Source organism: Helicoverpa zea, chromosome 12 (genome assembly GCF_022581195.2).
Source record: "Helicoverpa zea isolate HzStark_Cry1AcR chromosome 12, ilHelZeax1.1, whole genome shotgun sequence".
Taxonomy (NCBI): Eukaryota; Metazoa; Arthropoda; class Insecta; order Lepidoptera; family Noctuidae; genus Helicoverpa; species Helicoverpa zea.
This window is the reverse complement of record NC_061463.1, coordinates 11544643-11566571: the sequence shown is the minus strand read 5'-3', so window position 1 is coordinate 11566571 and position 21929 is coordinate 11544643. Positions and strand designations below refer to the sequence as shown.

The window sequence follows — 21929 nt, the reverse complement described above, 5'->3', positions numbered from 1 at the left end:
CAGCTTGTTTTTTTTGTACAAAATTGACCCAGAATTGGATCTTTCTTTGCGATTAAAATCTCAATGATGAATATTTTTGATTACATGATCAAATACTTTAAAAGACAATAAAACATAAGCATCATCTGTCAAGCCTTTCCCATTTAACTATGTTGGAGTCGGCTCCCACTCTGATCAGATGCAACTGAGTACCAGCGCTTTACAAGGAGCGACTGCCTATCTGACCTACCCAATCCAGTTACCCGGGCAACCCAATGCCCCTAGTTGAGACTGGTTATCAGACTTTCTGGCTTCTGAGTACCCATAACGACTGGTAAAGATGTTCGTTGACATAATGTCACTTAATAACTATACTGTGTAACTGAATTGATATCACATAAGTATGTTTTGATTGCCAAAAATGCAGTAGATATTGTAGTTATAATTTGTCGAAATCTGATACCAGTAGTACTTGTACGTTGCAACTACAACGACCCCGGTATCAGATTTCGATAAATTATATCCATCTAAAAACATATAAAAAAACTAAGATAACCACATTTAATTCCATGCAAGATTAAAGATACGTACATTTGTCATTCAAGACAATTTTGTAATCGTCACAAAAACATTCATTTTCAAGCTTGAAACACACGAAAACTTCGCCTTCTCTTAGACTACTCATCTGTAAAATCTATTTGGAATATCAAAGAGCTATTTACTAGGCTGACAAACAGCAGATTTACGTATTTCATTAAATATTGGTTTTCTTGGATAAATCAAATTGTTTTGTTTCTAATTCCTTTTAGCCTAGAAACATAAGTTATTATAAAGCCATGTATTCACTGGGAAACAATGTTTCAGATACACAGTTTCTGAAACATCACCTAGATGTTTACAGCAACAATGTTTCGGAAACTCTGCCGTCCACATCGTCCACAGAAACAAAATTATATGTTTCTGAAACAAAATTATTTGTTTCAGAAACACGTAGATATTGTTTCTGAAACAGTGTTTATAAACAATTGTTTCTCAGTGAATACATGGCTTTAACATCGTGACTTTTTCTAATAACTTAAGTCGTTCTGACGCTGGTTTGTGTTTATATATATTTCAGTCTAAATGTAGCTGAAAATGAGCAGGAATTTTACGTAGAATGGTTATTTACTTTTACCACCTACTACATTGACTGGATGTCTGACTTTCAGACTTTTGGCTACCACAAAAAGTCGGGCAACGAATTTTCCGAGATGACAATGTTCAGAAACCGGATCGCTTTAGGGGGTCATAACTTGATTTGTACTATTTTACTTACATATTAATCATTGAATAATCATAAAAAATAACTCTCTCTGAATCATCAACATTATAATTCATGGCATCTCATAATAAAAAAAAAGATGAATACGATAGCCGACAAGGTAAGTGCCATTAGTAAGGCGAGGGTACCTAATTCTGACCACAAGCAATCATATCTAAAAAAATATTTTGTTTTATCAAACTGTACATGAAAAATCACAACGTTTAATAAAAAAAGTAAATTTAAACAAAACTCATAAGAAGTTACACATTGTGCTCCAAATACTTGGTCCCGTGCACTCGCAGGGAATTTAATAAACGCTGCTGGCACGCAACTGTACCTACAACTAAGTAAAAAGTAGCTCACCTGCTTCCAGTTACCAAGCCAAGACACAGCGAGGCAAATTATACCAACTGCGGGACGTAGCTACACACCAATCACACAACACCACTCAAAACTTTTAAATGTAATCTGTAATTAACAAAAAATAAACAAAAACACTGAATTTTAATCCGTTGTTCGCGTGCGTGAAGCCGCGTCGCGTGATTTTAATACTTTCATATATTTCGTCTATCTACATTTTTTTTCGTGTTTATTTTTGTGGGAGACGCGACACGTTGCGTCATTCGATCGCGCCTTGTTACACTGGCTAGAGGGGTAGGAAACCCCTACGCTCCGATACTACGTGACAAAGATTAATTTCGTAGAGGGTGCATTTTTATTTCATGAAGCGAAAACAATTTAACCTAACAGTTTTAGTATTGTGTTATTTATCACGTGCCTGTTACAGCGTATGACATAAATGTGTCTAAAAGTAGATATTAGACGCATTTCAAATTAATTTTACAAACAACATAATTTTGTATTAAAAGCTACATTTGAAATCTAAACCAAAAAATTATTTTACATTCAAAGAAACTTAAAATTGGCAGTAGAATGTTGAAGTGTAAAAATATTTATTACCTTTATATTCTACAAGTAGGCAAAAACAAAATCGCTTCTACGCAAATAATCTATGCCATTTTCCGGGCCGTGCTGAAGCAAGACAGCTATACCAAGACCTCACTTGTAGGAGAGAGACAATGCATATCGACGGGCTTATACCATGTTTGACCAAGTTTTCTTTCTATTCAAATAATTCATGAGGCTCCGGTAGTGCGAACGCGTGACATTATAGAGCATTACTGGTTATCGACCAATGGTCAGCGGTCAACATCGGAATGTTGTTTTAAAAATTGATTCTGAAGGGTACTAGATCCTTCTTCTGTGAAGGAACTACAGTCTGCCCTCGGATAAATAGTAACCTGTATAGTATTCTGATGTGTAAGCTATACAACTGTCACGGTTTAACAAAATCTGTTCAGCAATTTTGCGTGAAGTAATAACAATAAAATCCACACATCCAAAGTCATCACGTTTAACTGGTACTAGATACTAATTTTCTCCCTGCTTACCTGTATTTTTTATGAATACTAGCTGTTCCTTGTATTGCCATCCGCGTCTTGAATACTAGAATGAGTATTATAAAATGGGTGCTAATTAAACAGGCTTCTTTTAATATCATTATTCGCCTCCAAAAATGTATGTTGCCTTCTAAATTACTAAGTCAGCCACAATTAACGAGCACTTAGCCACTAGTTATCTTCTAAGTAAACCACACTAAATACAACTCAGCATGATGGTTATTTTTTAGCATCTAAATTTGTAGCATGCCTTCTAACAGTAAACTTCGAAAATACTATTAAATGACATCATAAAATATATTTAATTAGCTTCTAATTTTTTTAACTCAGTACGTTTAAAATGTAAGCAAGCAACATGCAGCAAGCATCGCTTCTGTCACGGCTCCGGTGCTGCGGGGCTCCGGCGGTCCCATGCGAGCTTATCGTCGCAGATGGTTTTCACGCTCACTACCGCAGCTTCGGCGCCTCAGCCGCGTCCGCGAGCGGTAAAACTACCGGCACCTCAGCTCGCAGGCCGCCTCGCCCTCCGCGCCTACGCGGTTTTTAATTGCACTCTAGGGGTAGGGCAGACAAGACTACGTGGAGTCGGTTTTGCAGCGATTCGTTTTCGTCACTAACTTCAATTTTTAATACAATGTTTTTTTAATTGAAGGTTATAAATGGCAATATACATACTAAAAACGAGGCCGAGTTAGTAAATTAGATGACAATGTATAAATAAGAAGGACAAGTCACAATAATTGATGATCTTTACTTGAAGCTTTCTATAGAATATTTAGTTGGCGTTCTAAAAAAGACGAATTAGTTTATTAGAGGCTATGTCATTTCCCCGTTGCTTAGTTATATAATTAGAAGTTTAATCATGTGTCCAATAAATTTTTTTGCGGCTACACTTATAATTTCCCTTATAAAATGGATAAATTACCTTACGTCATCTAAATTGGTTAAGAAACTTTTTGCCGCCGAAGACCAAAGCAATGCTTGTGCAGTCCCTAATATTTCCTATAATTGACTATGGTGACGTGTGTTACTACGATCTCAATGCGGACTTGCTCAACAAACTTGATCGACTTATCAACAATTGCATAAGATTTGTCTTCAACCTGCGGAAGTACGATCATGTTTCTGAGTACAGGATGCAATTGAAATGGATGCCCATTCGCCAGAGAAGATCCCTGCGTGCCTTGACGACCCTTTACACGTTACTTAACTCTCCCACTCCCCCTTCATATCTAACTCCTCATTTTCAATACCGCTGCTCTGGTCATTCTAAAAATCTCCGCTCTTCTCACAACCTTCTTCTTCACTGTCCTTCCCATACTTCTGACGCTATCCACTCTTCTTTTCATATTCAGTCCATCCTTTTGTGGAATGAGCTGCCCTTAGAAATCAGGAAGTCCACCAGCAAGCAGTCATTCCGTAAGGAAGTTATTGTTTAAAAAATTGCAAGAATCTCCATCATGATAATCATTGGTATATTATATATAAGTATATATATATGTATATATATATAAGTGTATGTATAAATAATATTATTTATTTTTTTAATTATTTGTATGTTAAATATGTATAAGTACGTGTATTTAGTATCCAATTTTGTTATTCTTTATTTGTCCTATATCATGTCTTTTTAAGTTATTAATGCACCAGCCATGTTATCTCTGCATCACCCTAAGGTTGACTAGTGAGAATGCCTATGGCATTAAGTCCGCCTTTGTAATTTTAGGATTGCATAAAGTTAAATAAATAAATAAAAACGGACGAAATCTCATGCAAAAACTAGTTAATATTATGAGGGTTCACCATTACATCACATCCATTCATTACAGTATTTAAAAATCTTTATGTAACGATAATTACATGCGTATATTGCTATTTTTAATTAGAATTAAATTTTTGTTCCTCAAGTTCACATAATGTTGTAGATATTGAACAGTTGTCTTAGAGTTTGAGGATATGTTTGTATGTACTCGGTGATCAGTCATGTGTAGTTATATTCAAGGTAATATTTAATTATTTAGGATATACAATTTAGTGTTACTTTATTCTTGCGACTTCTTGTACCTACAATAATCTAAAATAGATAAATAATATTTAAACTTTTACTTTTAACTGTTGTAACACTACGAAAAAGTACTTTAATTTTGAATTATTTTTCACAGGTGGCCTACTAATCATCACTCTTATAAGCAACACACAAACGTCGACAACTGTCGACAAACCAATACAAAATAAACTTAAAACGAATGCTAGCCTCTACAACGAATCTAATGCAATAAACAAAACTCTAAACCAAATAAAGAAAATACAAAACACTACAAAAGAACCGAACAAAGAATGGAAGTTCGAAGACTACATGAAGAAATTCGAACCGGCAACCATATGGGAGCAAATAGACAAACAAAAGAAGTACAATGGCTTAGTCCTTACTGACGAAGAACAATCTGAAATTATGTTCCAAGGCATGGACCCTACAGACGAACTTATGGAACTGAAGATTGAAAATGGAGACCCCAAGATAATACTCGAAAACGACGGCAGACGAGGGTGGAAGCCCCCTAGAGGCGCAAGCCGGTATAAAAGAGACAGGTTCTATCTTAGAAGACGAATGTACGAGCTGATGAAGCAAGCAATATACCAGACGCGAAACAAAATGGTCGTGATGCAGGTCCAAAGGGACAAGTACTCCAATTCTTCGCTTTATAAGATGGGGTTCTTGATGAATAAGGCTGATAATGCTGCCAAAACGTTTGGCAAGTTTTCGTTTCGAGCTTTCAGGGGCTGCTTGCTTTCTAGAGAGAAGGTTTCGTACAGGATGCCGTTGTTTGACCTTCTGACTACGAATGAGAGGCAGCTGAGCCTGTGGTTCAGCGTGGAGATCCTAGCAGACCTGATCAAGAAGAACGACGAGATTTGCAAGGCAATCTTCAAGAATCAAACCGAGAAGAGAATAGAGACGTTCGACGAAAGGTTCATCAATTAACTCTCTTTGTTGTATTATTGTATTTATTGCTGGTCTTAGATTCATTAAAGTGTGCATTTTACTGTTATTTGTAATATAAGTTTAACAATATCATTTAATATACAGATATTATATAATGTTTGTTGAAATAAATCATTCCCATGATGATAATCATCTAAACAGAACTTGTTTCCACTCACAATTGCAAAACTGGCTATTTCTAAGAAATTTTATCCATTTAATTATAATACCCCATCAGAATATAAAGTTTTAATTGGTAATATTAAATAACTAGCTTCTGCCGGCAGTTTCACCCTGTCTCGTGGGAACTTCTCCATGAACCCAGATAAAAAGGAACCTATAGCCTTCCTCAATTAATGGGCTATCACTATGGGTAATGAGTTTAACGCTCTCAATCAAACAAACAAACTCTTCAACTTATTATATTAGTATAGTTCGAATATTCTTTAATATTTGGTAAGTAATTGGATTTTGTGACAGATCCTCAAAGCCCTTGTAGATAACGCTGTCTTTAATGAGGTCATTAACTATCATCTGTGAGAGTGAGAGCATAGAAAAGGCATATCTAAGACTTGATTCTCGTACCACTACTTGACCACGATTGGAAAGACTGTCACGATGACTGATATTCGATAGTTCCCTTCTATTATTTTCAATACATCATGCTATCTCTACTTCATTGTTTGAAAAAAACCGCACAGTACGGCTAATACTGTTCATATTTTATTATAATTTATAAGCGACGCACCAAAACCATTTCATTTTAATGGGTAATTTCAAGTAATTCGTTTTTAATAACCTCGATTATGGCCTGTTTTATACCGAGTCGGGCCTCTGGGAATGTTGCTGAATACTATATCAATAATATTGCTTTGTGAGTATTTTGCTATTATGAGCCTTCTGTTATCTGTTCCGCGCTCAATAAATGGTTATGGACTTATGAGTTAATGGTCTTTTTCGCGGTTTTGCCCGTGATACGGATACGATATAGCAATTGATACTTTGAAAATAACGTGGCTTTCTATTGGTAAAAAAACATATCTTAGATTATAATAAAACTAGAGATTTTATTCTACAATCTTACAAACATGACCTGTGAGTTAGACTATACCTAAACAGAATTAGACTTACGATATTATTTTTGGCCTGCTAGTGTTTATTGAATCAGATATGCACACATACACTCAAAAATTTTTAGTTAATCAATATCTCCAAAAGCATGTCAATACTTTGAAAATCGTTTACATAACCATCAGTAATGACACTGTCACAATTTTTTTACCAGATTATTCACTCAATAATGTGCACGGAGTGTTCGACGACGTCCACTACACTTTGTTCGGCGACTTAGCTTCAACACCAGACCTCCTGAACGACACTGCAGGTGACCTCGACAACACAACGGCAGACGACAATGATACACCCGATGAACTCGACATGGAGTTCCCTAACGTATTCACTTTCCGCCGGACCAACCTAACCGAAGCTTTCGACATACAGGACTATAACCTCGTAAACGAACAATTCACTAATTCCTCAAAACAAATAAGGAATCAGACAAGAAGATTTTCCTTCTACGATAAAGATGACTTAAAGTACAAGGAGAAAATAGAAGGTTACAAAAAAGGTCTGCTGGTCAATATTTTAGTGCAATTCGTAATGCATGCGAGGTATGAGGTGGGCAAGGCTTTGACCCAGCGTGATAAAGTTAGAGACGATAAGAGATATAAGCTTGGGTACTTGTTCAATCGGCTACGTAGATTGAAGACTGACCAGCTGAAGATGGTGGGGACAGCGTGGTATCAGAACAGGACGTCTCATAGGAGCCTTTTCTCCATGATGAGGTTCTATGAAAGGGTTGTACATTTCGACGTCGATATTAGAGATACGTGTAACCTGGTCAAGAAAGTATTTTCAGTAGTTGCGCCTTATGACATTTTCGACGACAAAAAGAAAAAGAAGAAGACATAAAAATTTTAAACTCATTAAAAGGTTAATCATACTAAACGATAATCGTTTAATTTTTTACTGCAGTCAATATGGAAAAGTTCTTTTTAATTCCTATAAACCCTCTTAAGGAGAATCTCCCTATCTTGATTCTGGAGGCAGTTCCATAGGAACTCAGACGAAAAGCAGGTAAGAATATATTTCTTAACTGTTTCATCAAATTCAACTCCTTTGTGAGAAAGAGTAACAAACATACTATCTAACTTACACACACATACTTCCAAACGTAATATTAAAGGATTCTGAAAACATGGTCCTATGCCGAGTCTTTCTATTTGCCTGTTCACAATGAACTCAGAAATTCTTGCAAAGATTTTCAAGCAGTTCAAAAAGATGCAAGATTATTTATTTTCATGGCAAATCGGATGGAAAAATTCGAAACTTAAACGATCCGATCACATAACGTAGTAAACATAATTGCTAATAAAACTATCATGACCACATTACGTAACAAATATTCATTACGAACATTGTTTTCTAGAAACATGAAGTTCTTATTACATTCTATTGTCTCTCAATAAGCAGACGCCGACTTTTATATTGTTTATAAAAATGAAGCGATTAATTTATCTTTTACGTAAGTTTAATTTGATATATTATGAATTGGACTATGTATCTGCGTGTGTGAAGGTCTATAGGTACCCACATCAGTGCCGTGACAGGGACTGGAGCATAACTTGTTTCATCACCATCTGCCTTGGTTTCCAATATGGCGGGTGCAGCTAAGTAGGTACCAGTGCTCTCGGATCATATATTGTCTATGAGCACGATCCAGATTGCAAGCAATTGACCATGCCAGGGACCCGATTCTCCTAAGTTAATAATGTCAAAATTGAATAGAAATCGAATCGCAATATGATCGCAATAGCAGTTTTAAACATATCGGGCATTCTGCTACTAATATAAGACCAATCGTATTCCAACGACATTCGATTGGTTTGCGATTGGTCTGCTATTTTGGTGATTTTGGTCTATACGGTAGTTTGCTCTACAATCATATTGCAATCGTAAATCATTTGCAGACCAAATGATTCATTATTGAATGACAGAAAGGATAAAAACGTTTATTGCAAAGAAAAAATAGCGGAATGCCACATACGCTTCAATCGTAATCGAGTCGGGATAGGATCGCAGTCGAATGTGAATTGTATGTTTCTTAAGTAAAATTAGGAGAATCGGGCCCCTGAACGAGTGAACGTTCATATGTATGTCCCGTCCCAAACATGGCACCCATAAGTGAGGATAGACCTTTATCCAACATTTTTGGTGTATTTTAAAAAAAAACCTATATTCTATGTATACTTTCAGTAATTTCACCAATAGTTCATAACGCCAACGTAACAAAAAGGAGACGTCTTAACACTTCAATCTTATACGAGCCCATAGACGCAATAGATATCGCCTTTGATTTTCCAAAACTAGCTGATGTTCTACCAACACTAGTTCAAAAAACTTCAATCGACTACGAGAACGAATCTGGTGTTGTAGTGAAAAATATATCTATAGATATTGATAAGATTAATATAGCTAAGTTTAAGAAGAAGATTGCAGGTATGGCTAAATCGATTGCTAAGGATGAGCCTAAAGTAAACGCGTCTAGACGGCAGGCTGTTTTGTCTACCGAAGGAGACAAGAAAGCGTATACAGAAGCATCGGAGTTTATGATCAAACGCAAAACTCTGGATCTCATGCTGCAGACAATTTATATGGCCAGACATAAGGTAATAGATACAAATATATTTATTTTTATATTTATTTATTATTTCAGCAGTGTACAGGTAATCATAAACATTTTCCCACTAAACCGGATTAGTGGTTTGACTGTGGGTGATGAGCTGCATTGCCTTATATACACACACATATATTTTTAAATACAACCTTGTTAAACTGCTGATAACAGTATTGCACTACTCTTCTATATCCTCTTCCGCAAACGAAAACTACTGATCTATTGATTTCCTCGATAAAAAGGCCATCTAATATCATCACGTAGTCAAGATTAATTCCAGTCATATCGTCTTTCACAGTACAAATTCATCATCAACCGTGTTTCCGTGTCAATGCACGGCACCGACCCCCTCTCATACTAAACTAATGCTTCTGATATGAAATTCTAACAGGTCGCAACCCTAGAAAACGACAAACACTTTGACAAAAGCAAAAAAGATACAGGATACCGCATAGCGTACTCATACAGGAGAATTCTAAGGATATACACAAAAATGATGAGGATATATACATATTCAAACAAGTACAAAAACTATTACAAAACACCGAACGAGCAACTCATATTACATAAAAGAGTGACGAGGTTACATGTAGATTTAGAATATCTTTTTAAAGTTATGATGAACATTGATGGGAAGTTCAAAGCGAAGACGAAAGCTGAGCAAGCTGAAGCCGATAAATCCTCGGGAAACACTGGGAAACCTGATAACGACTAAGGCTCGACCGAGATAGGTTTTTCGACCGAGAGAATAGATGAAGTTGAAAAAAAATGCTTTATTTTATTTTTGAATACAATATCAAGAAATCTGTTAGTACCTAATCAAATTTAAATAACATTATATTAAAATATATTGTAAAATTTTTTTTGGGCACGACTGTACAAAGGCCCAGTATTAAGTTGGTTATACCATATTTATTATTTTGCTAACTTTGAGCAGCTATTATGAATAATATCCAGATAAAGTGATTAATTTATCACATTGTCAAGTCAATTTGGGTATTATATACAATGACCAGTGATTATGTATAATATCTATTTAATCACTATGGCTGTAACATATATATGAACGTAACATTGTGAGAGAGATTGGGAGGTATGTGAATACCTGTATTATAGGTCACCAGGTCCAGGCAGACAGGAATGTCGGTAAGGATCTCGTATCCGGATATAAGTAGCGCCAAAAAAAAAAGCTCCTCTTAAATACTCAATCTGATCATAGTATGTGCCTTCAAATCTATATACATATAATAAATCTGTAAAAAAACTGTGTCTGTACATTGAATATATTAAAAAAATAATCATTGGGTGGGGTTTAAAAACAGTAATGGAGAACAAATCCAAAAAAAAAAATCTGTCTGTTTGTCTGTATGTCTGTATGTCTGTTTGTTTGTACACGCTAATCTTCGGAACTACTGAACGGATTTCAATGATTTTTTCTTTGTTGTATCAGTATTAAGCCTGGTCAAGGGCTATAATTTATCTTCGAAACTTGAAGACCTGATGCAGAACTCCAACAGACCAACAAAACTATAAGAGATACAAAAATAGTACCATGGCAAAAATTGTTTCATGTGATGAGCATTTTCAGATGAGATAATAAATTTTAAGATCTGGAACACCTGATGTGGAACCCCAAGAGCCCAGCTTCTCTGTACCATATACAGGTATGACGTTTTAGCAAAAGTTGTTCAATCTGATAAGCACTCTCTGTTGACTTATAAAAATTGAAGATGTAAAACATCTGATATGGAACTCCAGGAGCCCAGCTAGACTATAGCATATGAAGATATGACGTTTTAGCAAAAGTGGTTCAATCTGATAAGCACTCTCTATTGACGTATAAACATCGAAGATCTGGAACACCTGATGTGGAACTTCAAGAGCAATACTATACTTGAAATGTATAGAAATGAATGTTATGAAATAGGTATGGTGAATCAAAAAAAGTAATTAGTCCGTCTTTTAGATAACCCTAAAATAATGGACACGTATTTTTCTTTTCTCTCTCTCACAAACAAATAATAACGAAGATACAACACGCTTGAATTTTGTCTTAAGTCACTGCTTAGTACAAATTTTACATACCTAGACGTGGCGTCACGAGCCCCCACTCTCCGACTTTGTTGCGTTATATCTCATTATTATTTTGTATGTCTCTCCAGACCTCGGGACTACAGAGTTCCGAATTTTTGGGAGGCAAACGTGGGGCCGAAGCCAACACGCTGAAGCCCTTTGGAGACAACTTTAATGAAATGGTGACACTAAACCGACGATTATCCCTTTATCCACTATAGAAATGAACCCAAGGACAATCCCCTGTGGACGTCGTTAAAAAAAGACAATCCCCGGTTCTGTGCTAAACTATTGCTAACTATAGAGGAAAACTACTTGGGCTATTGTGATGGGATGTTAGTGGATGACAATGTATTAGGTACATGTAAAAACGGCAGGTGGAGACTCGCCACCTCACTTACTGGGCCCCCGGGAACCAGTCACTGAATAGCAACAAGAGGGCAACAGGGACATGAGCGGCTGAAGGGTGAGGATACCTCGGCGGACTTTAAACGCAGATTACGCTCTCCCTGTGCTTACCATGAGGCATCTACCCTCCGAGCAGGGCTACTAATCCTGCTCTAGCGACTCCACTCTGGACGGCCAAGACAAGCCCGTCCTACCCCGTCATGGTTCACTCCGACCGGCCGGAGATGGAGGACAGTATACACTCCCTGGAGAACTCAGTATAAATAGCCCCGCGGGGTCGCTACTCCCCGCCATCAGCCTCAGATGTCCTGCGGTGGCTATATCTCATTATTATTGTCGTTATATCTCAAGAGCCTTTGTCCCAATTATGTTAAGGGTCGACTTCCAGTCACGATGCAACTGAGTACCAGTGTTTTACAAGGAGCGACTGCCTATCTGACCTCCACAACCCGGTTACCCGCTCAACCCAACACCCCTTGGTAAAACTGGTCAGACTTACTGGCTTCGGACTACCCATAACGACTGCCAAGAATGTTCAATGTCAGCCGGAACCTACAGTTTAACTTTGCCGCATGAGTGATTTCGCCGATTTCCAAAATTCGCACAAAGCGCTACTGTTCGAAAAAAAAAATGGCGCGCCGCTGCGCCAGATGGCCGAGTTCACAAGATGTTTTTTTTATGACTCATTGGTAACATAAGCAATCTCAAGTGTTGTTTTTGTTCAAGCTAATGAATGACAAGTGGTATCAGGTTTTTGTTAACATTGAGCTTCGAATGTTAATATTTTTAGATGTAAACAATGCCTAGTTAAAAAAAAAACATTGTTTGACCTTGTACAAAAGAATGTTTTTAAAAGCTGAATTATTAAACCCTTAGGTTAAAACTCGCTTGCACACACAAGGACTATATTCTTATTGTATAATAACACCGAAATTAATACAATAATACGTACAAATAACCGAAATAATGATTAAATTACAAGGACAATCTTCCGCCTAACGCGCGAAAACCAACGAACGACTGACTTTGACATTATTTTTTCAATCCGAATGAACTATTGTGGAACTATTGTCGTATTCTTAGCATGAAGAAATGTATTAAGAATCGTGTAGAAAAGAGAAAAGGTATTAAAACACCGTGTAATAGAAAGAAACAAATATATTGTGATGTGTATCGCACTGGAACGCAAAAAGGGACAAAAGTCACTTGGGTGCGCTTTACTGTCAAAACGAAAAAGGGACAAAAGTCACTTGGTAGCGTTTGAGCGGTTAGAAAAGTTGCATTGGCAGGTACTTGCCAGACCTGGAATCAAAGACGCGCGCTCATACTTGAGAGATTGGTTCTCTACCCACTAAACCACCACGACTTCCACTAAGTCACCACGACTTTGTCATCTATTTAATGTTTTTTTACGTAATAATACGTGTAATATTTTTGCCACACACAACTTAAATGCGGACTAATTAGAATCACTACTTTTATCCCTATGGTCACGTCTATTGCGGTTCAGTTCTCAGCGTTTTGTTTAGTCTGCTGTGCTTTTGCCGTTAAACATTAAGGGCCTTACTACAAAAACTTTAAACCCTGTTTTATACTTGTCTAATAAAATTTTGGCTGCAAAATGAACCATATGTCACGTCATAATTTGACATTTTTTTAGACAAGGCATAAACTGACGTTTAAAAGTTTTTGTAGTAAGACGGTAAATAGGTATATGGAACGTTTCTAATGGTTATGCGTATTCCGTTGTTTTCAAGTCAACGGGCCCTTAAAATTCAATATCAGACGATTCAGATCTTTGATTTTGCTGACCCCGTAGTCGCTGGCATAAGGGACAGGATCCGCGTACGAAGTCGCGGGCAGAAGCTAGTTATAAATAAGTATCTATCAAAAATGTAAAAGTGAGTTTGGATATTTGGTTGGATGTCGATATCTCAAGAACTATTTTACTGCTGAATAGATTTTTATCAATAATTCGTATTATTATGTGTATAAGAATATTGTGACAAAAGAAGTTTTCTCAGAAAACAAGTGAAACCACTTGGGGAAGCTAGCACCTCATAAAACTGCCGTAAAACATACCCAATTATAATTTAAATTATGGATGATATAACACGTAGTTAGCAATAACTACTAACTACCTATATGGTTAAGGTTTCTACGTTCAAAATAATTTTCTAATGAATAAAATGCAGATTTTTGCCGGCATAATATTTTCGCTTTGTAAGTACATAGTAGCTAATATTATGTTTACTGTAAATATGCCGTAGTGCAGTTATTTAACAAGCCTAGGTATTTACTTGAGACAGGACTAATTTTTTTCCGATATATTCCTATTTTCATTGATTTGCTATTTTCCATTCATTTTAGACACAACATTCGTCAGATCTGTGGACTTGAAGCCAGGTAAACCGGTCCCTCACGCCGAAGTACTTGACGACATATTCACAAAGTTCCTCGGAGACTCTTACAGCAACAATGGTCTGTTCGACCTGATTCTCGGCGGCGAGCAGAGCAACAACACAGACATAACGAATGACACCCTCGACATCTCCGACATCAAAATACTAGATGTTGACAGTGTCAGAAAGATCATCAACTCCGCCAAAAAGAAACACGAACAGCAAGAAATAGCTAACGCCAGGCGATCCAATGACTTTCGGAGACGTGAATCGTATGACATTCATAAATCAATCAACAATAAAACGCTCGAACTCATGCTGCATGAAATCTACTTGGTTAAAGACAGAATGAACTCCACCCTATACTTTCGAAAGAAGTACAGGGAGTACCACAGTTACCAAATTGCATTAATGTACGGCGCGGGAAATGCACTCCTGGCTAAAATGGAAAGCCTCTTGGCTTACTTCAATCACTTCAAATGGAAGACTCATTTCATTTGGTGGCTTATTATTTACGAAAAGATATTGGCGTGTAATATTGACATTAATAATATTGTGGAGAGGATTTTTCATGTTCAGAAAATGTTTGCTATATCGAGGGGGCCTAAGCCGAAGTCGAAGTCGCAGCTGCAGGACATGGCGAACCGGCCCAACGTCCCCAAGGGGGCTCTGCAGTCCGCGCTGGACCGCCACGACCCGCTCGAAGATAAGAAGCAGCTAATTGGAAAATAATTCTATATGTATATTTTCTTACTTTTGTCTCATAAGAATATTAAATCATGAATCGTAGCTACAGAGGTAGGATTCTTGTTTGATACAAAAAAAAGTTAAATAATACGTAAGGCTGCCTTTTAAGTTCTGTCGTTTGCTAACTTCTCGCGATTATAAAAAAATATATATATGCCACTTTCATCTTCTTGAATTTAGAATTCGAAAACAAAAGAATGTTTTTAAATTGGTCAAATAGTTTTATTGTATCATCCATTTCAACGTGGCAGGTCGGTTGTAAAAATGGAAATGTCTAAGGAAAATTTGCGTGCGATAATTTTCTAGAACTTTAAAAGGGGGTTGCCGCGACTTTAGTGCTTTGAAGAGATTAGTTCTGTATTTAGTGATATAGCACCATGCCTTAGGACCGTAGAACGCTAATATTTAGGATTTCAACGTGGACACTCTAGCCTCAGTGACAAGCCACGTGAAGGTCGTCCAAAAAACGCCATGACTGAAGATAATATCGACGCCGTGCGGCAGCTAATTCTCGCAGACCGTGATATGTAACATACTGCGAAATAGAGGCATCCGTGGGCATTTCAGGGACCACTATCCAAAAAATTCTGCACGAAGAACTTGGCGTAAAAAAGTTGATCTCTCATTGGATACCCCATTTGCTTAGCGACGACCAACAAACAGCCCGTGTAAGTTAGTGTCGCAAAACTCCGCAGCGATTTAACGGAGGAGAGTCAAAGCATGTCTATGATATAGTCAGGGGTGACGAGTCTTGAATATATGCTTGCGATCCATATTCCAAGCAGCAGTCAACTCTCTGGGTCTTCCAAGACGAGCCAAAACCGTTCGTTCAAGAATCACTTTAAAAAAAAATGGTTGCCTCGTTTGTGGCAAAGGGTGCCCAGCTCGCCACTATTGTACGAGAATATTGCAAAACGGTTACCGCTGACTAGTATACCACTATTTGTTTGCCACAAGACATCACCGAATTTAGAAAATATAATTCAAGACCGAATGATCCTGCACCATGACAGTGCAAGTTCGCACACCGCCCGCCAAACAAATACGTTTTTGAATTCCCAAAATGTTAAAATTTTGGATCATCCACCTGACAGCCCTTACTTAAGCACTAACTATTTTATTACACCCCCCAAAATTAAGTAAAATTCTTCGTGGTCTACCTTTCAGCACACCTGAAGAAGCTGTTGATGCATGCAAATAGGCCGTTTTGACTACCCCCACTTTGGAATGGAATAAATATTTCAAAAACTGGTTTGAACGAATGCAAAAGTACATTAAATATCCCTAAGTATTTTTTAAAAAACAATAAACAGTAATAACCTATTGGATTGTCTATACTTATTTCAAACGACACAACTTAAAAGGCAGCCCTCGTAGACGCATAGGACATAATGGAAATGTAAATGAAATAACCCATGTTTACTACTAACTTCCTTTTATTAACATTAAAATAAAAACTTGGACAAAAATCCTTGACTTCATAAGTAATCAAACAATTCCTTTTGTTCGCATACACTAATATCTATTGTTATTATGGAATAAACAGCTACACTAAAGGAAGAATGATAAGGCCGGAAAACTTTTAATTGCACAAGGGATATTGGAAAATAATCTCAATAGTCACGACTAGCTGTGGCCCACGGCTTACGTCACAATGCCCATGTTAACGCCATTGATATTTTTAAATTAATTTTCAATCGGCTCTGAAAGGTTCTGAAAGGTTCATCATGATAAATGGTTTATAACCTTATTTGAGACCTTTATAGTTTCAGAGATAACCGCTGTCAAACAAACAAACTCTCCAAGTGACAACTCTCTCCATACAAGAATACAAATTAGCGTCATATTAGCTTGTACTGTATTACTACGCTTTTAAAATTATCACATATTAAAAATGGCCTCCTAAATACTTCTTATTTTTATGATGAAGAGGCCAATTATTGGCTTACTATCGACCATTCTCAATATTCTATCTCTGTTGTATAATTTTCTAGAGATAGAAAGACATAATATATCTCCTGTCAATGTCAAACTTTATCTCTAGTAAGAAAATTGAAAGATGGATAGATAGAATATTGATATGGACCACAAGAACGTGATTCACAACTTCTGGATATGAACTGTTTGCTATATTTCTTCCTGCTCTGCAAGTACATATAGCTTGCAGATAGCTTTAACCAGGACTTATCCAAAGGTGGTGAAACTAGTTAAAAAAGTCGTTTACGAAAACAAGCTCGTTATAGTTAACCTAACCTAAGTTAAGCATATATTAACGATAATAATTCAGATTAAAATGCACGTATTTGTTACTGATTTGATCTAAGATCTTTTTTGTTTTTTGTATGACAAACTCAACTTTGTACAGTCAACCTAATAAATATAAAAATGTTAACAAACATACAAAAAAAATGTGGTAAAATTATACCTCAAGACTTCTCTAAAATTAAGTGATGTTTAAGTATTTGAAAACAAATAACGCCTAAAAAAATAATAAAATTACAAACTGATAATATCTTGTCAACAAAATTAACAAGGATTCTTAAAAACTATTTTAAAACTTAAAACACGATTAAATATAAAAAGTACAGTCAACCGCACAATGATGGTAACAAAACCAGTTATAAAATCCATTGTTTATACTTACTTCCTAATCTGATTGAATAAAATATTGTGTTACAAACACGTTAATGGAAGGTACATTGATTATACTAAATAAGACTAATATGAAATCTTATTTTATCATGCAACCGTAAGCTGTTGCTGTTATAATAAAAGGAATGAAATCTACAATAGTTATACCAAATGAAGGAGTCTTAGAAATCTTCTGTGTACAGGCAAGTATCTAGAAAAAGCTAAATTATTTTATGTTCAGTTAGTCAAATAAATTCGACTCGAAAGACGTCGACGTCAAAAATTATAAAAATCTTTTTATTGATCCATATAAAATTAAGGGGAAAACTGTCACGATTTATTACAGGTTTAAAAAAAGTACTTAATTTATTTTTATTTATTTTTATTTATTCCTTTATTTCAGGCAACTATAGTTCGGCCATTCAGAGAATGCGTTCCTGACACGTCGCGATTGAACTGACGACGTAACTTTGCAATGGCGTTGCAGTTACGATAAAAATATTTTTGCTGGTTGTTTACCGTTTTAACAATTGAGGAGCATTAAAACAACATTATTATATCAATAATCAATGAATGTTATTACGTCGTCAGTTCAATCGCGACGTGTCAGGAACGCATTCTCTGAATGGCCGAACTATAGGGCCCATAAAAATACAAATACACATATATCGTACATTACAATACTTATAAACTAATACATAAAAATTCACCATATCAATATATATATACAATACTATATCTATAAAAACTTAAACATACTATAAATACATAACAAATATTCTTAAAACTAATGCACACGATGTGTCGGCGTCGTGTTACGCTGACTGGTGTCACGTAGCCGGCCACGAAACCGGCGGTACAGAACACCCTTCGGCCAAAAATCTTCCTTGAGGACCTTCTCGAGACCTTGTGTCGGAACACGCACCACGAACGAGTTAAAATTTGTGTTGTGACGCGGTTCCAACCTCACGACCCTCAAGGTCCAGCTGGTCTTCACGCGCAGATATTCCACGACCTCCTCAACCTTCGTGGAATGGTGCAGCCTGGACACGTACAGCTGCGTCGTCGGAATAGCTGGACGCAGCAGCATATTGGGCCCCGCCAGCGCAGTACCGCACTGGTTCCGACAAGGAGGTTTCTTTTTCTTCCTCTTCTCGACCTTGACGAAACCATCCTTGTCGCACGTGTCGACCTTGGGACCCTGCCTTCTCAAAACCTGAACTTAAGAATGAAACAAATATTTAAATAAAGATTAACTATACCTGTACACTAATATCTTCCGCAAACTGTACACTGTAGACAAATCCTAAGCTTAAGCGTAAAAATGTTGTAATACACACACACCGCCAATAATTGACTTATTCAAACTAAACTATGGAATAAGGCGTAACTCTAGTCTATTCACAAATAAATAGTTTTATCACTAAAAGCCTTCCGTCACTTCTAGATAGCATATTAACCAGAAAAAGTAAAATATTCGGTAAATATGTTGTCTCGAGGTGGTAAAAGTAGTATTAAGTAATTTTAGTAAGTATAGGATGAATAACTACTCAAAAGGTACAGGTTAATATTAATTGGAAATGTTCAAGGTATTTTTTTGGCAAGGCCATTTAATTTGGCATGTGTAGTCGAAAACGGTTTTTTTTTAGGATAATCCAAGTATTTTTCGTTGCCTTTTACATAGAGAAAAATAAGCGTGATATAGTTTCAAAACAAAAAAAAACTACGTAATTATTCACCCCAAACTTTTTCTATTCTACATTCACATACCCATATCTGCATTTTTCAAGTACCCCATTTTACGTACTAGCCAAATATCGATTGATTCTATTGTGTACTAAAATATACATAAATGTATATAAGGCAAGTCTACATAAGAACTAGGCTACATGAGCGAATGATATACATCGATTTCATGAGCAAATACGTTATGTAAATAAAATATTTTAACAATAAGAACTTATAAAATAATCTGAGTATTTTTATACGTATACGCCCTTTTGGGGATAGTGAAAATTATGCTTAGATCACTCGTCGGCTTATAATGTAGCATCATAATTATTATTTCACTTCGAAACGAATGCCAAAAAGTAGCCTTAGCTACAAAACGCTACATAATATTCGAAATTCTATAACAAAATCCACACAAATGAAATAAAACATTATGTTAAAATTCGACAAATTTTTCGATATTCCTCTCTTCCTCTTTTTTACTGTACCCTTATTTGGATAGGCATTATTCCAGGACACATTCCGTGACTCGGTACATTCCGTTTTAGGGCACGTGCTACAGAGACGTCCCGTGTGTAGGACATGTACCTTTTGGGGAAATATACCATTCAAGGGCACGTGTCTTCTTAGGGCACAGTCCGTATTTACACACGTGTCATCTTAGGGCTTATACCATACTTGGGCACGTGTCATCTTAGGGCACATACCATTTTAGGGCACATTCCGTTTTAGGGCACTTGACTGCAGACGGTGGGGATGTGAAGAGGTGACAATCACTGAGTTTTAGGCTTTTGCTGCGCTGCGTCACACGCGAATACAAACGCGAACTCAGCTTTCTTCTGGGCGTATGATATGAATTCATCTGAAAAATAATATTTTTTATAAGACACATATATTTTGTCAATTTTATGAAAAGCTTTTTTTACTACATTATTTCCAAAATGAAACAATAATAATTATTTGTGTTACAAGTGAGCAAAGTCGTTGTTTGCTGCGTGTGCAGATATTGAATCCCGAGCAAACGAAGGAGCTTAAGTTTGAGGGGTCATTTCATGACCCATATGATTCCAGCCGGGTCCCGGCCGAAGTGAATGTTTTTATATATTTTGAGATTTGGGCCAGCTGTGCTAGTACGTACCATAAGTAAGATATCCCTTCTCGTCTAGGTCGGCCTGTCGGAATGTGTTGTGTGCATCCTCCTGGCACAGTCCGAGACAACGCGTCGCCACCTCCTCGAACTGCGGCGCCGTCAGCCGGCCCGAGCCCGCGGCGTCGTATAGCTGATACGTTGGGGAATATTACATTCATACAGGCTGTTAATTGCTTACTATCAATGAAGAGTTAAATCAAAATGTTTAACCAAATATGCTTACCAAGATTAGTAAAGATCATTCATTCTTCATAACATTTATTGGCTTTCCACAAGTTTATGAAGGTGTTACAATAAACATACAACTACGTACATTTGTGGACCCTGGTAGGGTACAGCAACATTGGGCATTCAAATCATCATCGACCTCATACATTCCACAGAGCCGCTCTCCAAAAATAGGATTGTTAAAATATTGGCGATTCTGTGTGTGTGTGCGTGTGTGTATGATTGTGTACCTTCATGTGCGTACGAGTGTTCGTTTTCCGATGCCGATCCAAATTGAATTCGCATGTTTTTTTTGTGGAAGCTAATTTGCCAATTCTTACATAAGTTTCATCAAAATCCACTGAGCCGTGCTTACCAACTACGGCAGGGATCTCTGACACGTAGGTACTGAGCAGATAACGTGGTATCGACCATGTGAAGTGATCAAATTCAACATCATTTATTCCAACTTGGCTACAAAACAGCACTTTTTGAAAAAGTGTCGCAACAAAGTCCCCAGCAACAATCAATGCCCATAGCCATCTCGAATTTCGCCAAACCCGGGCATAGATTAAAAAAACCGGACATTTGGCGTAAATCGCATTTTTTCCCCGGACGAGACCGAAAATAATAAGTAAAAAAACAAGACCTCATTTTCATATTATTTTTTTAATTTCACACAATGGTCCGGGTTTTCCCCGGACACTTCTTCAAAATCCGCCCGGACGGCCCCCGGACGGGCTCCAAACGAGGACAAATCCGGGGAAACCCGGACGGATGGCAGCCCTAACCATACCTCTCTGTAGGAAATTGTACTTGGAACATTGTTGATAATAGTGGTAATATTTACCTTGAAAGCGATGGACAGTAACTGCGACAGCGGAGCATGTTGTAGCGAGAGGAACGCGGCGCAGAGTAAGTAGTCAGGGAAGTATACCAGACCACTTGAAGGCTGGAAATTTACAATAAAATCTAGTAAGTATTGGAGTTTTATTCTGAGGATTAGAAACATTTCCCAAAAAGGTATCTACATCTTATTTTTCATTTTGCGTTAAAAGAGATCCATGAGGTCTTTTCCTTGTAGTGGAATCCGTTAGACATAGATGGTCATTGTAGTTG

At 36.9% G+C, this 21929-nt stretch overlaps 6 protein-coding genes across 7 annotated transcripts in view; 4 read left to right on the top strand and 2 right to left on the bottom strand.

The window, feature by feature from the left end:
* Positions 1-1838, bottom strand: part of LOC124634845 — a 258449-nt gene extending 256611 nt beyond the window's left edge. Inside the window, exon 1 of the mRNA XM_047170496.1 lies at positions 1646-1838. The gene's annotated coding sequence lies outside the window, so the exon portion shown is untranslated. The remainder of the gene's footprint in view (positions 1-1645) is intronic.
* Positions 1839-4725: 2887 nt separating this feature from the next.
* Positions 4726-5755, top strand: LOC124635450. The gene is made up of 2 exons (XM_047171330.1): positions 4726-4744; positions 4905-5755. Exons 1-2 carry the CDS (start codon positions 4726-4728, stop codon positions 5723-5725), a joined length of 840 nt encoding a protein of 279 aa, XP_047027286.1. The 3' UTR covers positions 5726-5755.
* Positions 5756-6565: 810 nt separating this feature from the next.
* Positions 6566-7696, top strand: LOC124635363. The gene is made up of 2 exons (XM_047171243.1): positions 6566-6599; positions 7011-7696. The coding sequence occupies exons 1-2, from the start codon at positions 6566-6568 to the stop codon at positions 7694-7696; spliced, it is 720 nt and encodes a 239-aa protein (XP_047027199.1).
* Positions 7697-8284: 588 nt separating this feature from the next.
* Positions 8285-10176, top strand: LOC124634881. Its single transcript, XM_047170546.1, has 3 exons — positions 8285-8309; positions 9041-9453; positions 9853-10176. The coding sequence occupies exons 1-3, from the start codon at positions 8285-8287 to the stop codon at positions 10174-10176; spliced, it is 762 nt and encodes a 253-aa protein (XP_047026502.1).
* A 3946-nt stretch (positions 10177-14122) lies between these two features.
* On the top strand, positions 14123-15076 carry LOC124634826. The gene is made up of 2 exons (XM_047170474.1): positions 14123-14165; positions 14313-15076. Exons 1-2 carry the CDS (start codon positions 14123-14125, stop codon positions 15074-15076), a joined length of 807 nt encoding a protein of 268 aa, XP_047026430.1.
* Positions 15077-19295: 4219 nt separating this feature from the next.
* LOC124635301 (lysophosphatidylcholine acyltransferase) overlaps positions 19296-21929 on the bottom strand; it is a 28096-nt gene continuing 25462 nt past the window's right edge. For both annotated transcript variants that reach the window (XM_047171166.1, XM_047171167.1), the window contains exons 9-11: positions 21661-21762; positions 20592-20733; positions 19296-20315 (exon numbers count right to left, since the gene is read on the bottom strand). In XM_047171166.1, coding sequence (XP_047027122.1) covers positions 20227-20315; positions 20592-20733; positions 21661-21762 — 333 coding nt within the window. In that variant the 3' untranslated portion in view covers positions 19296-20226. The remainder of the gene's footprint in view (positions 20316-20591; positions 20734-21660; positions 21763-21929) is intronic.

Coding starts and splice junctions, on each gene's coding strand:
- LOC124635363 (XM_047171243.1), top strand. CDS start 6,566: ATGTTGCTGAATACTATATCAATAATATTGCTTT. Junction 6,600..7,010: donor TATATCAATAATATTGCTTT/GTGAGTATTTTG, acceptor TTTTTTTACCAG/ATTATTCACTCAATAATGTG.
- LOC124634881 (XM_047170546.1), top strand. CDS start 8,285: ATGAAGCGATTAATTTATCTTTTAC. Junction 8,310..9,040: donor GCGATTAATTTATCTTTTAC/GTAAGTTTAATT, acceptor GTATACTTTCAG/TAATTTCACCAATAGTTCAT. Junction 9,454..9,852: donor TTTATATGGCCAGACATAAG/GTAATAGATACA, acceptor AAATTCTAACAG/GTCGCAACCCTAGAAAACGA.
- LOC124634826 (XM_047170474.1), top strand. CDS start 14,123: ATGAATAAAATGCAGATTTTTGCCGGCATAATATTTTCGCTTT. Junction 14,166..14,312: donor CGGCATAATATTTTCGCTTT/GTAAGTACATAG, acceptor CATTCATTTTAG/ACACAACATTCGTCAGATCT.